Source organism: Apteryx rowi, unplaced genomic scaffold, assembly GCF_003343035.1.
Source record: "Apteryx rowi isolate R43461 unplaced genomic scaffold, aptRow1 scaffold_407, whole genome shotgun sequence".
Classification (NCBI taxonomy): domain Eukaryota; kingdom Metazoa; phylum Chordata; class Aves; order Apterygiformes; family Apterygidae; genus Apteryx; species Apteryx rowi.
In genome coordinates this window covers 517,959-533,673 of record NW_020450598.1, presented here as the reverse complement: position 1 = coordinate 533,673, position 15,715 = coordinate 517,959, and the positions used below count along the sequence as shown (strand labels likewise).

At 41.1% G+C, this 15,715-nt stretch overlaps 2 protein-coding genes across 6 annotated transcripts in view; one reads left to right on the top strand and one right to left on the bottom strand.

The window, feature by feature from the left end:
• The window catches only part of USP40 (ubiquitin specific peptidase 40), a 38,204-nt gene extending 34,703 nt beyond the window's left edge, over positions 1-3,501 (top strand). For 4 of the 5 annotated variants that reach the window (XM_026075599.1, XM_026075597.1, XM_026075598.1 and 1 more), the window contains 3 exons: positions 309-404; positions 1,273-1,367; positions 1,800-3,501. In XM_026075599.1, the coding sequence (XP_025931384.1) occupies positions 309-404; positions 1,273-1,367; positions 1,800-1,908 (300 nt within the window). In that variant the 3' untranslated portion in view covers positions 1,909-3,501. The other variant, XM_026075600.1, reaches the window with a different exon arrangement.
• A 4,222-nt stretch (positions 3,502-7,723) lies between these two features.
• Positions 7,724-14,179, bottom strand: LOC112970810 (anterior gradient protein 3-like). The gene is made up of 7 exons (XM_026075603.1): positions 14,038-14,179; positions 12,935-12,998; positions 12,106-12,158; positions 11,082-11,158; positions 10,448-10,511; positions 9,784-9,867; positions 7,724-8,477 (listed from the first exon to the last, which is right to left on the bottom strand). The coding sequence occupies exons 1-7, from the start codon at positions 14,177-14,179 to the stop codon at positions 8,428-8,430; spliced, it is 534 nt and encodes a 177-aa protein (XP_025931388.1). The 3' UTR covers positions 7,724-8,427.
• Positions 14,180-15,715: the final 1,536 nt, after the last annotated feature.

Sequence of the window (15,715 nt, the reverse complement as noted above, 5' to 3'; positions counted from 1 at the left end):
CTACAGGATGTCCTGTGGTCAAGGGTCACTGTTAACTAGTCATGAAGTGTCATTTACCCTGGTAAATATAGGGAGCTGGAAGGGAGACAGATAACTGTTTTTGTTTTGTTTTGCTTACGTGAGCTGCAGAACAAAAAAAAGCTGCTGACAAAAGTGGATATTTAATTTTCTTTATAATAAGCCTGTCTGATTATGGAAGAATAGCTAATGGGAACCATACACATTTAGAAGGAATTGTCAGCAAATATCCATTTAAGCAGCTTTCTGAAATCTGCTATGTATGAGTCTTCTGCTTTGATTTTATTCAGACTCAACAAATTTCAAAGAGGAAACGGAAGAAAAAACAAGAGAGTTTACAGTCAGCACCTTATCACCTGAAAGATGGAGACATCATTGGAGTGAAGGTAAATGAACTTTGCTTTAATTATTGGGTTGGGATGAAGCACACCATCCCCCTCTGCAGTGTCTTCATTTCTTCCTTGTTTTTCTGCATCCTGTTACATCTGTATGAAAGTGTTGATATATGGATCTGGACAACACATTGTACGGACAGGGGAAATCTGTTGCTACTGATGCTTTTTGTCCTTTTTCTCCTGTTCTTAACCAGTCTGATGGAAATATCATGCTTTCACCCTTATATCCTGCTGTGGGCACTAGAGGGCAATACTTAGAGGCTCTTGTGCAACTTTCCCTTAGCCAGTGCAAAGTCAGTTTTTGGTCTATGCTCAAACACTATCCAGAGGAAACTGTGGATTTTTCTTGCCCTTGTTTTATGAACTGTTTCTTTCCTAGTGAGAATAAAATCCAAGAACAGTGTGCATTAAAAATAATACTCTAAATTTAAATTCACAACATTTTCCAAAGGATTATTGCAGATCTATTTAAATATTTAAAAAAGAAGAAGGAACTACCCAGCAGCGTATTGAGCTCTGAATTGTCAGTCAGGCTGATTTATGAGACTTCTGAAAGAACATACTCACTGGGTTTTAAAGCAATACAGGAAAAGTCTGGTGTCATATTCTGATGCATTAAGGTATTGAGCAATATCTCTGATGCTAGTTCATTGTTAAATACTGAAACTAAAAAGAAGAGTTGTAAGGGTTGTTTTGTTTTGTTTTTAATATTTTGCACTTAGTTACCTGAATTTAATTGCTTTAAAACTAGGTAGAAAAAGTGCTCCGACAATGAATTGTTTAAACTGAGCTACATGTGAGGCACATTTTTGGCAGATGAAAATAATAAGCTATTACACTCGATCCCTTTTGACAACAGAATCTTCTCCTTGATGACACAAAGGACTTCAGCACAGTGAGAGATGATGTTGGAAAAGAGAAGCAAAGGCAGCTTGCATTAGAAAAAAAGAAAAGGTATTGAGTATTTACATTTACTTTTCTTTTGAAATACTTAAGGTGGTTTTTGTTGCTTCTCACACTAACTTGTTACCTGGATAACTCTAAAGAGTTATAACAGGATGCTCTTAGAGCACACAGTCCTAGTAGTGCTAAAGGAAGCGCTCAAGTTGATAAAAGCAATTCAAAAACTTCTTCTTTAAGTAAGTGCCATGTTCCTACACTGAGCCTCAGTTTTTCCCTTGCAACACACGAAGTTTGGCACTGTCTCTGGAGATGAAAAATGAACTCTTTGTCTGTACAGTCCTTATATAGGATGTAAGTGGGAGCTTGCAAAGTCGTTCTTGCACCTAAGTGGAAATCGGGTTCAATCCAACTGGCATATGGCACTGTTGGTGCTTAGACTCAACCCCAATACTAGGCATCTTTCTTTCTTTCTTTTTTTAATAGCCGACAAGCTGAACGTTTACAGAACCACATTTTTTCTGAGGAAAAGGTGAATATTAAGCACCGTAAGCCAGAAGTGGCTCTTTCAATCAATGTTGGAGTTTTCAGATAGCACCAGGCAGATGATTTCTTGACCAGACCGTACTGCCGATATACTAAATTGGAATGGAGTACCTCAACTGGACCAGCGAGAGGGATGGTCTTCCCTGAAGTGTCTTTGAGAATCACCGAGACAGACTGGATATAGGATTCAGGATGACTCTGGTTTTCTTTTAATCTCTCTTGGTGAAGTGCTTTAGCATCCCTTTATCCATGTGGTACTTATTCTCAGGCTAGGTAAATGCACTTTATTCATGAGAAAACTGATTAATATATTGTGTAACCTTTCAGTGACTATTTTATAATCGCTCTGTTTTTTTTTTGTTTTTTTAATCAGAAAAACTGGCGTCTTGCACCATCACTACAGAGTTTGCTAAGGTTTTTCAATGCAGTCATAAACCCCTTTTTTTAGAAATTACTGTTCCATGTCTCATCACTGAAATCACTAGTGATACCAGAATTTGATTTGCTGTCTGATATATAAATCTAAGTCAGTAGTAGCTTGAATCAGACTTCAGACATGAAAGAAATGTGGAAATCTCTGGACAAGGTATGCTAAATTGACTCCAGAAAGGAATAAGTTCAAAATTTGTCAAGCTCTAAAACCTGGAAACCTATAACTTTCTGATATGAAACAACAGTGCAGTAGCCTTGGATTTCAAAGTTGCTAGTGCTTTTTTGTTGTCCACAAGCTTTATTAACAAACAAAAAGGACAGAAACATTTGGCAGATCTGACGGTTGGTCTGAGGTGGGTTTTATTTTACTCAGGAAAAAGGCTTGTATTTATTTTCAGTACTCTTATTCAGAGGATTTTCCTTCACTTCGCATTTGTTTGGCTGTTTTAATATCCTTTGAAACATTTGAGAAAGTGCAAGAAAATGCTTATCTTGGTGTTGATTTACAGCCTCCATAATAGAAGGGATGTATGTTGTTGAATACCAGCTGAACTGAGTATCAAAGATTCTTGTGTATTAAGTAAAATGTTTACCGAATGGTTGTAAGATTGGATCTCAAGATTGAGAACACATGTAAGTATCTGATGAGAGACCGTATTTTGTTACTGAGGCTGGGAATCAGGGTTTACTAAAATTTGATGTTTCTATCACCTTTATTTAAACATCTCAAATATTTACAACACTTAAATGGTATTCCTCCGCTGTACATGATTAGCCATAACTTAATTTCCCATCAGGCTCATAATTTTCTTTGAGCATAAATAGTACTGACAAATTAACTGAAACTCTTAATGGAGTTATTTGCTTATAATCAGACTTTAAACATATTTTCAGTGATAAGGTAAGAAAGGAAAGGTAGAAGATAACACATAAGCTGTTCAGTGCAGCAGTAAAGTGCTGATGGCATGTAAATGTGTTTGCCTTTTCCTGCTGGAAACCTGCAGAAATTGATTCCCGGGTCAAATGAAGTCTGTTATCAAATACACTACAAAGCCTTGTTGAACTGCATGAATGGCTGGCAAACCTATTTTGAAATGAGTAAGGCAATGTTCAGATACGACTTTTGAAACATAGGCTGAAGTACCTTTAATTAAAACTGTAATAACGAGTGAACAAAATACATGCAACTCTTGAGGACTATAGTAAATGATTTCGTGTATGTGTAGAAGTTTTTGTTGTAGAAAATGCCAGTACAGCAGACTACTAAAATTTTGGCTGATGTGGGAAGATCCTCTGATTTAACTTTCACAGTTTAACAATATTCTGCTATTTTGGACAGCTTCAAAACAAATCTCTCAGCTTTGAGCAAAAAGGAAAAAAAAAAGTCAAAGCACCTCCTCATCTTGAAGCCTGTGAACAGTAATTATTTCACGTATTTTTAATTTTTAAAATTCAATAAGTTGCTTCTGTGCTTTCCTAGGCTGATTCAGCCAAGAAGGGGATATTATCATTTCCTACATTTCCCAACTCTCTTGGTCTTAGGTTTTACTTGAATTATATAATCCTAGTTTTACAGATGGATTTTTTTTTTTTTTTTTTTTTTTTTTTTTTTTTTTTTTTTTTTTTTTTTTTTTTTTTTTTTTTTTTTTTTTTTTTTTTTTTTTTTTTGCTTGAGGTGAGGGCAGCCTTTTTCTTTCCCTCGCGGACTTATTTTGCATAGCCTTCTTCCATTTCAACAGGAGTTCTTGTAAGCCACAGGCTTACAGAAATTATCACACATGCTGATTACCAAGGTAAACAAGGAATCTTTGTGTTTGCAAATTATTCCATTGCATTGCACTTACTTTGCTGTCACTTTAACTCCTCCAATCCCATTCTGGACAGCTGTACTGAGCTTGACTCTCTTTTTTCCCCACCTACATTTTAACTCTGGTCTGTTCCTGAAAACATGAAGTTTGGAGAAATTTAAATACAGACTACAAGTACTAAAGTGGGGATTTTAGTATGTGCCTTTGTTGAAGTGTGATGTAGCAGTGCCTGCACTGAACCAATATTGAATTATTTCTAATGTTGGCTCAAAATGCATATTTTTTTCTTAGAATTATTGTGGACCATTCCACAATGAAAGTTTGTTAAAAATGGGGGGAGAGGGAACACCTTTTTAAAACGGAGTCTTTGTGATTCCACAGTTTATCATGGTTATATTCCAAGGCCTAGAAAAGCTTTCATCTTTATTTTTCAAGTGTACTTCACAAAATAAAGAGTCATTTATATATGTCTATTTGATTGGTCTATGTGTCTGACTGACATATGTTGATTGGGAACGGGGTAGATTATTTTGTAACACTGGACAGGGCACAGCCTTGATTGCACTTTGATTTTTTTCATACCTGTTCCTAGCACTGCATCCTGATCTATGCGAGAAGTTCCCCAGCCCTAGCTGGGCTTGCGCTGTCATCCCAGAGACTGAAGTTCAGTAGGAGGTTTGGGATTTTGGTGCGAGTTGAAGTGCTTTTTATCTTACGTTTTCCCCTTTTTCAGGAAGCATGATCTCGAATTTACCGCCCATAATTCCGACTCCCAGTTATTGTATGTGTGCATCCAAACGTATTAATCTGGTCTGTTTTTTCAAGAGAAACAACATAAATCTTCTAGATGACTGGATTTCTGTAGAGTAAGAAACAAGATTCCTAAAGAATAAGCTGTTAGCTTGTTATCTGTGCCTGATCCTGGTGCAGCTCTTGTAAAAAAGCATTTGGTGCATTGTGTTCCACTCTGGGAACCTCATTCGGAGAAAGACATATATATATGTATATATATATATTTTTTTTCTCAAAACTCATTCCAGTTTGCTTAAGGATTAGGGAGCTGGAGGAAGCGGCTGGTTTGGAGAACTAAGCCATCCTCTGTTGAATCCTCCTCAGAGGACACTATGGGTGGCTTGCATTTTGAAGCATTTTGCAAGTATAAACCCCAAGCAGAAAGATGGCCCAAGGTAGTGTGGGGTGACGTACCTAGGACTGGTGAACGATGGCAGAAGGAGAAGATAGGCTGTATTCCAGAGAAGCATCTTGATTCTGGGACTTTCTAGCTGCTTGTGTGGCTTCCCCAAAGCTGTGGCTAACCACGGCACTACGGAGGCTGTGAGAGCAAAGCCGTTGATAAGACGGCTGCAAGAGCAGGGCTTGCCAGCCGTGCTCTCCAGTGTGGTTAGCTGCGGTTTTTGGAGGCTGCCAATGTTTCTGCTTAGCTCTTCAGTTACAGGCAAGTTCATCTTAAGCCTTTGGCCTAGCCAGGGACACTACAACTCCAGGATAGACAAGGCCAAGCTGAGTCTGCAAGCAAGCTTAGAGACATCAAGGTGTGCGCTCCCAGCCCTTGCATCAGTGGCTAGAAAGCTAACAACTAGAGCATAATTTATTGTTATCTGACTGCCCCTCTTTGCCAGCCTTGGTGAATTAGACAGCATGGCTCCATGTGCAGGTACATGCAAAAGATATGATGGTGGTGATGAAGATCCATGCAAAGAGCCGTGCTAGGCCGGGCAGCAGGGCCTGATCAGCTGTCTGTACTGAATGGAGTTGCAAGTACCTCTGCTTCTGCGCCTGTTGTGATCCATATAGTAGAGTGCTCAATAAGGGCACCATATTTTCTTAGAGTATCTCGGAAAAAAGGTTGCTAGATTGTGGGTGTCTTGCTAAAAGACACAGCATCAACTTCTTGATTAGCAAGTCTTTTGCATTTTAAAAACTTTGCATTTTTAAAGCTTTCCTATAAACTTTAAGTGAACCCCAGAAGTTGATTGAAGTGGTTGTGTTCAGACTGATCAGTAAGGGTCAAACACCTGCTTTTGCTAAAAATTGCCTCTCTAATCGTCTGGGAGAATTATATTTAAAAAAAAAAAAAGAGGGGAAGGGGGGAAACTGGCCTTAGGCCACCATAAGTGCTTCCTTGCTGACAGATTTTACCGGAGCAAGTAACTGTTAACTTGTTGTACTGGTTAACGGTTTTTCATTTCCTGCGCTCCTTTATTCTGCTGTAGCGTGCAAACCTTGTTCCTCGCTGGGCTCAGAGGTTCCTCCCGCCCGTCCCCGCTGGGCAGCATCGTTCCCACGCTGGGATCCTCAACCTCAGGCCACCCTGAATACCCTGTCAGCACTTGATGCGTCGTCGGCCTTTCTCAACTGCTCCCACCTCTGCTCTGAACTAATTTAACTGCTCCCAGTTACTAGCTCTGCTGTGTAAACCTATGGTTGCTTTTCCCCCCACTACTGATCCCTCTCTTTATTTGCCCTTTTGTTTGCCTTGTCTGCAATTCCCCTCACTTTCCTTCTTCCAGGGGCTACCATGTTTCTGCCTCTATCAGCTGCAGGTCTTTTCTTCAAATTCCTCTTTAAGTCCCTTTTTGCTAGTGGTTGCAGGGTATCGCTGCTTGGTTTTGGATGCACCTAATCCTTCGTGCGGCTGCGATGCGGGAGCCGATGAGATTACTTGTATGCTTCTGCTGCTGTATTTGGCTCTCCTTGCTTCTGGTCAGTTCTGCACTTTGATTGCAAGCTTTCTATGGCTTATGCACTATTGCTGCCCTTAAGAAAAAACATAAAAATAAAAAAGGAGGAGAGAGAATGCAGGAAGCAGACACATTTATATATAGCAGCCTGTGGTTATAAAACAGCTCCTGGGTGACTTCTGTGAATTATGCCTAGTGGGGTTTAACCCTCCTTCCACCCCCAGTCTCTTTGCTTTTAAGGAGAAGGGTTACCGTGTTTTGTTTTGTCTCTATTGGATGCTTAGCCCAGGGACAGGTTCTGATTTTTTTGCATGACAGGCTCAGTATGGCCAAAATAGTGTTTCTCTTCAATTCATACCTGTTTGGGTTCCCTAACAGGTGACTAACACTAGTAAACTTAATAGTATTATCTCAGAAACAATACAGCTGTAGCCAGAGACTACAGCCAGAGAATCTATCTTTTCTTTGGTGAGCAGAGCCGTTAAAAGATTCCCTAGTTGGAGTTTATTGGTACTGATTTATGAATCCTTGATTTTTCAGATCATAGACTTAGTTTGCATGGCTGGCAGTGGAATGAAATTTGTTAAAAGGCTGATTGCAGTAAGTGGCATTTGTTCAGTCCTGCAGGTTATCAGCTTGCTGATTATGGCTAAGCACACAAAATAATGTGAAAACAAGGTTGGCTGATTTGGAAAGGAAATAGGCTGGTGCTTTATTTTTGTTTGGATTACACAGCAAAAGCTTTTAACAAAAATGAAAGAAGTTTCTGAAATACATATTAGTGAGCATGGTAATTCACAAAGCAATAGAAGTACAAAACCTGGAACACAAAACCTGTGTGCCTTAATTTATATTATCATTGCATGATTTTGTTTCTTAGTCTACAAATTATATTTAAAAACAGTGAAGGTATATTTAGTACAGATTTCTATGTTTAAAAAAAAAAGGCAAAACAAAAATATAAACTAGATGACAGAAAATGTAAAATAAGGATATGATAACCATGCCCAATTAGAGAAATACTAGGCTGTAGTTCATAATGAAAGATCACAAAGTGAACCAAATGATCCATTCTTAATCCTCCTGGTTTCTTCACAGACATAATTTGAAAGCAGTCAAGAGCTACACTCAGTTGCTGGGTTGTTAGCTGCTTCTGCTTGCTTGTGGGAAGGAGAAAATAATCCAGAATGAAAAGATCTGTGGCTTGGAGGAAAAAAAAATTGTGATGCAGAAAATTGATTGCAGCAAGTACAATCTAGCTTAGGCACAAACAGGAGAAACTTAAAATGTATTTATAATGTAAATATTGAGCCCTACAATGAAGCTGCTGTATTCAGAATTACGCTTATTGGGATAAAGAAGAGTTTGTCAACACAAGCAAGAAAAGTTCTTGTACATTGATGATAATCATAAAGTCATTGAGATAAACTGCTACTTAAAAAATGGGCAAGTAGTGCATCACTCCATGTATCTATTGCACAGGGACTGCACTGAGTTCTCCTAAAGGTGTTTTTTCTGAAAGGGTGTCTGAGGGAACGTACGAAGACAGCACGCATCCTGGCTTGGGTTTTGCCGTGTTTTTCAGCACTTCAGTCTCGGTGTGTGCAGATCGGAGGCGCCCACCGTTCAGAGTTCTGTGTGGAGAAGTGACTTTGCTTGTCTCATGTTTTCAATCACTGCAGAGAAAGCGCTGGCGTTACAAAAAAAAACAACAGCAAAGTTTTGTGGTGTGTATTGGCTAACATTTAGGATAGATGCTATAGCCACACTGCTTGAGGTCAGAAAGTCAGGCTGCTCCGGGTAGCTTGACTTTTAGAAAGTGTTTAAAATCATCTTTCAATTTTAATAGGTAGTTTTGACCAGTTTTTTTTTTTTTTTTTTTGTCTCAGCAATAAGGTTTGATTGAAATTAGCATCTAGAAAATATCAAGCCACTGGTTTAGAAAAAAGGGGTGTGTATTTGTGTGTGTATATACACACACATGTATACTTATATGTATTTATATATATATATWTTTTTTTCTATTAGACTATTTTGTTAACTCCTGTTAGTAGCAAAAGGACATATAATGCTATGTTTTAATCAGTACTCCAGTGACAGGGTTTCTGCCATTAGAATATACTGGTTCATCTGATGGAGTTTACGGAGGGCAGTGTGTTACCAGATGTGCAACAGATGCTGTTTTCCATCTTCTTTGCAGGTGTCTGTGAGGTTCAAAGCTTTGTTTGCGTGTCAGACAAAAGTCTGAAAACGCCTTCTGTGTACTGCTGGAATGCAAGAACTAGAGGAGAAAGACTGTGAACCTAAATAGCAGTATTGTTCTTGGCTTGTCTATGGAAATGGGTTTGCTCTCTTCTCTCTTTGTTGCCCTGCAGCTTTTGAATCTGGCTCGTTCCAATTTACTGTGATCTGGAGTTCAAGGCCTCAGAAAATTACAATTCTTGAAAAGTGGGCAGCCAAGAGAGGGGAGAGCAGGGGCACCAACCCTTAGGAATTAATTACAGTATTCATGGACTATTTATTTTAAAACTTTATATTTACCCCTAGGCCCAGAAGTATTACAACTGGAAACCACTTCAGTGGTTCAGTTGTTTCAGATTATGAAGTAGAACAGCAATACGCTAAAGTCTGCAAATGCCTTGAACAGAAGCAGTTTGAGGTTTTTTGGTCAAACTTGCACCGCATTTGGAAACACCACCAGCTTCCTGACAGTCCTCGGGGGTTCAGACACTGAGGACAACTCTTCCCATAGTTCACAGCCCCATTTTTTCAAAAATATTTGGCAGGTTTTTTTCCAGAGAGGACTTGCACTAAATTAACTTCATTCATATTTGTGAAATAAGTGCTGCAAGCAGACTTTACGACAGATACAGATATAGCATTTCTAAAGATTCTCCTGTGCCCTATTCCTTTACCCATATTTGTTTTGTATAAACTTGAGATGGCTTTAAAAAGGATCAGTTCGGTACCCATTTCACTCACAGGTTGAAATGTCTTGTGGCTCATAGGTGTACATCCTGTTCCCGTATTTGCCAGTTATATCAGCTCGAACTGTCATAGAAGGATCTTGAGGGGGGAAAAAAAAGGCCAAGATATTAGTGATACAGGGTTTGTGGGGTGGGGAAGATGTGGCCAATTTTGTGAGAAGAAAAAAAATAGGTTTGAAAATGGTGTTCACTGGTCTTTTTATGGCTGGAAAGATGTGATTTGAAGCACAAGACTCTCAGCAGCTGTATTATAATGAAAGAAGTCTACTTCTGAAACCCACCATGAGAAGATTATTTATCTACTAGCTTGATGTGGTGGTTCAGAAGAATTGGCCTTTGTCCTGTTCGTACCCAATAGTTTGATGGTAGATTTGCCTTTTGTATAGCTATAGGTTGTGGTCTGTGAGGGGCCTTTTCTCTGTCCTTGGGTGGAGCGTTTGTCAGTCATTTGAGCACGTGCTTGGAGTACGAGGCCCAGTTTGGCTATCTCCAAATAAGGTTTCCCTTTTGAAAGTCTTGGTTATTCCTACAGTGTTAGTATTCAAAAGAATACAAGCTATTACATGGAGCACCAGGGATTCAATAGGGACCGTATAGAAAAAAAAATGCCACCAGCTGGCTGTTTTGTTCTGATTATTGCCCCAAGCCCAGAGTCTTACCAACGAAGAGGATCCGAGGGACGTAATGGCCGTCGGGCGCCATGTTATCATCACTGCTGGAATGCTGTTGGAGAGTTAGGCTCTTAGTGGGTATCTGTCAAAGCGCTCCTCAGAGTGCTATAAATGGACTGAATCAGCTGAGCTTGTCTTAGTAAGTCAACCAAGCTTACCTTGCCTCACATAACTGTCTACCAACAACTAACAATTCTGGTCTGATCAAATATCCCAGCTCCCCCTTCTGTCCAAGCTGCCCCATGCAAGAAGCTTAGGAGAGGGAACAGATACCCCAGATGTGTAACTCTGACAGCCTGATGACTATTTTTTTTTCCTTGTATTAGAATATTGCCTATGGTCGGAGAGCGCAAAATTGTTTTCCCATACCAATATGTATGTATATATGTGTGTGTGTATAGAAGTGTCTCCCTGCCCTCCCTCCAAGGAGTAACTGTGCTGATGTTTTGCAAATGCTGTTGTATATCCTCAGGAAGGTTAAAAAGTGTGTGTATATATACATATATATATACATTTTGAATACAACTTTAAAGCTGTCCAAAGTGAATCCATTTCTGATTTTAAGATGGTTTATTCCACTCCCCAGTAAACATTTAGATTAATAGTTTAAATTCAAACTTACCACCAGATTGAGCATGATAAAGTCCTCCTGAGCCATCCGCTGAATCTCTGTGCTAGAAGCAAAAGCCTTCTTTAAAGCTAAAAGAAAGAGAAATATGTTTTTTTGGTGTGTGTGTGTGGGAGGGAAAGTCTGCATCACTGCTTCACAGTTTTGCAGCATCTTTTATCCTAAACCAACAAAACTTTTTGACAGGCGCATGTCACACAAAGGTTGGAGGACTTGGCTATAGTAAAGGAAAATGCAAAAGACATTTGATCTTAGAGAAACTGAAATGCTGGTGTACCGAGATATTTCTTTCCCAATGGAGGATGCACATGGCGTGGCTTGGCTTTATTTAGCAGCTTATGGCCCTGCACTACGAGCACAGGAGTCATCTGCACAGTTTATGCAGTTGGGAAAAAAGCTTACAGAAGTTGAATAAGAAATGCTGGAGCCAGACTTCCCTGACAAACTTATCTTTTTTTTTGTGATAACCCCCTAGGTTATCAAGTGATTGCGAGTGGCCTGACATGCTCTTCAGCAGGAAGCCTCATAATAGTAAGCACAAACGTTGTCCACTATACAAAACAGATGGTCACAGATGCTCTTGCAGGCCAGATGATGATTTGCACTTTCCAGTGCAGTAAACTATAGCACTTCTAAGATTTTTGTCTGAAGATGAAAATACACAGCTAAAGCAATGTTGCAGCCCCCAAGGACATAAGACTAAAATGGTAATTGTCAGTGTCTGACTCTCCCTCCTTTCAGGATACCTGTATCTTGAAAGCCATGGTATAAAAGAATGGTATGGTTCTTAGCCATGTGTCTTAGCCAGGGAAGCTTTGACCCTGAGCATGTTACTGCCCAGAAAAGCTTTACAACTTTTATTCCCCAACTTTTCTCAAGAGTCCCCTGTGGAGCTACTGTCTCTCCATCTTTCCCTGCATGTTCTGGGAAAGTTTCACACCAAGCACTCCATAGGGAATGAGTGCTGACAGGGAGAGTTTGATCACCCAGATCATTTGGAAAGATTTGCTTTGCTCACCTTGGCTGTAAGGACACTCTTCCAGATGGTGAATGACCATCAGTGGCTTCTTGCTGAAACAACATTGCAGGAAAGGAGAGGAAAAGCAAGTCAGACCTTTTACAGACAGCACCTACAAAGAGTTAAGCCACTGTGATGCTCCAGGGATATACTTATAGTGCAAGGAGCAATAGCAACCTGGCTATTAGGGAGGTGCAGACACAGTCGTATACAGAGGAGTGGATCACTGAGAAGGTAACACCTACTGGAAGCACTACAAGGGCATTTGAAATGACAGTGTGCCCTGAGCTCCAACCTCAGCCCCTCTCAGGAGTGGAGCTATAGCCAGTTGACTTGGCTCACGTGCATCTGAGGGGCTGAAGGTGAGCCATGGTACTGTTTGCACTAGATCTTTGGAGGCCTTGCCTGCACACCTTTCCCTCTGTATTTGCTATGGCTGTGGAAACCAGTGTGGAAGGAAATAAGTTCCTATAACTACCAGGTATTCTTCATGGCTTGTGAGTACTAAAGGTTCTTAAAAACACTGCTAAAAATATCAACCAGGACAGCAAGTAAGAAAGGATTTGGAGATGTATGTGAGACTCAATCCTAGAAGATGCTGGTGAGCATCTTTGGTGAGCTCCCTCCAAAATCTTGTTCAGCCTAGTTTGTTCAGCTTCTGTACAGTACAGATAAGCACTGCTTACAAAATATAGTCCACAGTCCAAGCATCGTGTTAGAGCCTTCTATACTTTACGTGATCATCTCATAGTTTTGTTAGTTCTGTCCATGCACACAGCTATGCACGCACTTAAACGTATGAGCTAGCATAACAAGAACTGAGGATTACCTTTGTCTTGATCTTGCTAAACCTTCTTCATATGTCTGCACCCATTCAATGTCATCTCCCCAGCCTGTTGAGAGCAGCCTTAGTTAATTTTCTCCTCAGTATGGATGAGGATACTCTGCTGAATAGCACTTGGGTAGCACAAACTAGTTGCCTTCCTTCAGGATGTCCAGACCTTCCGGGTGGTTTTTGGGTACCAGGAAACTCATGAGCAGAAATGTATCAGGAGACAGATGATAGGGAAGGAAGATGAAATCCCACCCTTCCTGCAGCTCAGGTGGTTGATAAAGATTATGGACAAGTATTTTCAACCACTCAAAAGTTGGAGCCTGGAGTTCTTCCCTGAACTCATCCATCCTTCCAAAGAGCTGAAACAGGCTTGCTGTTTGCACTGATATGGCTTCCTGCAGTAATAGAGTACTCAACAGGCTGACGGCTAGGTAGGGTAGAGATGCAGGCATATTTTTGGTGTCAGGTGCCTGGATCTTATTTGATGCTAGGAAAACAGAACGATCCCTCTCTGGAACGAAGCTTGGGCATGGGTCTTGAGCCCCATCCAATGGCTAGAGCACCATGCCCATGCCTGGTAGCACCCACAGAAATCCCCAGGGAGGAAGAGGACATACCTGGTGTCTGTGCCTGGCCCACCATGCTGGTAGGAAAGAGGACAGCAGAAAAGTTGAGCTGGCTCTGTAACTACAGGTGCCTGCCTACTCAGCATGCCTTGGTAGGGATAGGGGCTGCTGGTGTGGCTGCCTACTGACTAACACCTGAAGAGCTAATCAGCAGCCAGTGGGATAGTCTGGCTCTTGGCTGCGTCCCCAGCCCAGGTTTGGAGCAAAGCATCTATATCTGTTCCCAAGTACAGGGTGTGAGGACTTCTCCCCTGCTGAATGCACCAGCGCTCTTGGCCACAGTGCAAATGGCACTTACTTAAGGCATGTTTGGGCTTCTGCGTGGGAATGAAGGGAGATCTTCCAGCCACTGCACTCAGACATTTGCCTGCCTGGATATGCGGGTGGAGGTACACGCTAAACACTGTGATGGATGATATCATCAGGAAATATTGGTGCTTCGGGCCTGCCTCATGCACCCCAGTCACTCACCTCGAGAGAGAGTCTGCGGGGTCCGAATCTGTGCAGGGCTCTCCTCCTCCTCTTCATCAGGGAGCTCCTGGACCTTTCTCTGTGCAGCCACCATAAGGCCATTGCAGAGAAGGAAGGAGCACAGTAATGGAAAGGAGTGCATGTTTCTGGCTGGCAGCAACTGAGAGAGGAAAGGATCAACTCAGGCAGAGCTTGACAAATCCCCCAAAGCATATTAATCTCCCTGTTAAAACTGGCTGACTTCAAGGTGTCATAGCAAAAACTTAGGGAGGCTCTGAAGCAATTCTGAGCGTTATTCCAGCTGCTTGAATCTCATCAAGAAAACCAGATGCATTTGTCTACAGTAAAAAACACTTACCTCTGCAGCTTTCCTTGTGGCTGAATTCCAGCATTTGTTTGCATGTTTCCTACTGCTCAGCTGAGCACGTATAGATAAACTGCTCAGTCCGCTAGAAAGTGGCCTATATTTTCAGTCAAGCACTGATCACCCAGAGCTCTGGTTAATTTTGATGGGGGATACGGTTGCAGAGAAACAATGCAAATCAGGCCATTTCTATCGAGAGGCCTGAATGTACTTGGAGTCTGGCAAGTGACTTGGAAAATGTAGGCTATGGGGCAGCAGGTACCAACTGTCCCATCAGTAGCCTCTTTTCATCATGGTAATCTCTATGTTTGTGAGTTGTTTCAGCCAAGCACTCCTCTTTGCTTGGCTGCTATTCAGGGATATAATGACCAGCAGTGACACCTGGCAAAAACCCAGTCACAAAAACCAGACACTCTAGAAAAGAAATGCCCTGTCCTCCTCAGAGAGGAGACAGTTGCTTAAAGAGCCATTTACTTGGAACTGACTTCTCACCTGGCAGCTCCTGCTGATGTCTCAACGTGAATGTCCTTGTTGCGGTGTCTCCACTGTGGTCCTAGTAAGGTAAGGTCTCTTTATACCTCTGTATTTGCACAATAGCTGAGGATGGACGTCAGCTAAAAGTCCAGGATATCCTGCTCCGGCCAAGGTGCAGAACAACCTTTTTACAAAAGCTTTGTTTAAAAAAAAAAAGGGAAAGAAAAGAAAAGAAAACAACCCGTCCAGCAATATGCATGCTTTTAATCGCAGTATATTGATTTGTGAAAGCATTCATACAGTGTTTAGATGGCATTTAGACACACCTAACTCCTTGGAGGTGGACTGTGGGTCTCCCAGTACCTCAGTTCAGTTTAAATGGGTTTGAAATGTTTATGCAGTTTCTCACATTCTCAGACAGACAAGGTTAGTAGCATTTCTGCCACTTCAAACAGGTAGCATATGTTATTCAAAACTTCTCCTACAAAAATGTCTCCTGGCAGGTAGCCAGGAAATGAAACAGCACAGTGAGTAGGCAGTGAAACAAATCCTAGAGGCCAAGCAAAGTCCCAAAAGAGATATGGAAGAGGCCAGGTCCTCAGCTGGCAGACAAATATTAGGTGAGATTTGTCCTTTATTCAAAAACTTTTTAAAAGTGTAGAAACCGCCTATGACTGTGTATTACTTACTTGTGACTAAGTAAGCTGGTACAAACAAGCTCTTTCAGACATAGACTTTATCCTGTAGCCCATGGTTCAGATTTGCAGTGTGCTAGGCATGAGGTTGCTTCCACAGTTTCGCGAGAGCTGCTGAGCACGTTAAGAAGTCTGCCCACTTCAT

Coding starts and splice junctions, on each gene's coding strand:
- LOC112970810 (XM_026075603.1), bottom strand. CDS start 14,179: ATGCACTCCTTTCCATTACTGTGCTCCTTCCTTCTCTGCAATGGCCTT. Junction 11,159..12,105: donor AGAGTGTCCTTACAGCCAAG/GTGAGCAAAGCA, acceptor TCTTTCTTTTAG/CTTTAAAGAAGGCTTTTGCT. Junction 8,478..9,783: donor GCCACAAGACATTTCAACCT/GTGAGTGAAATG, acceptor CTTTCTCTGCAG/TGATTGAAAACATGAGACAA.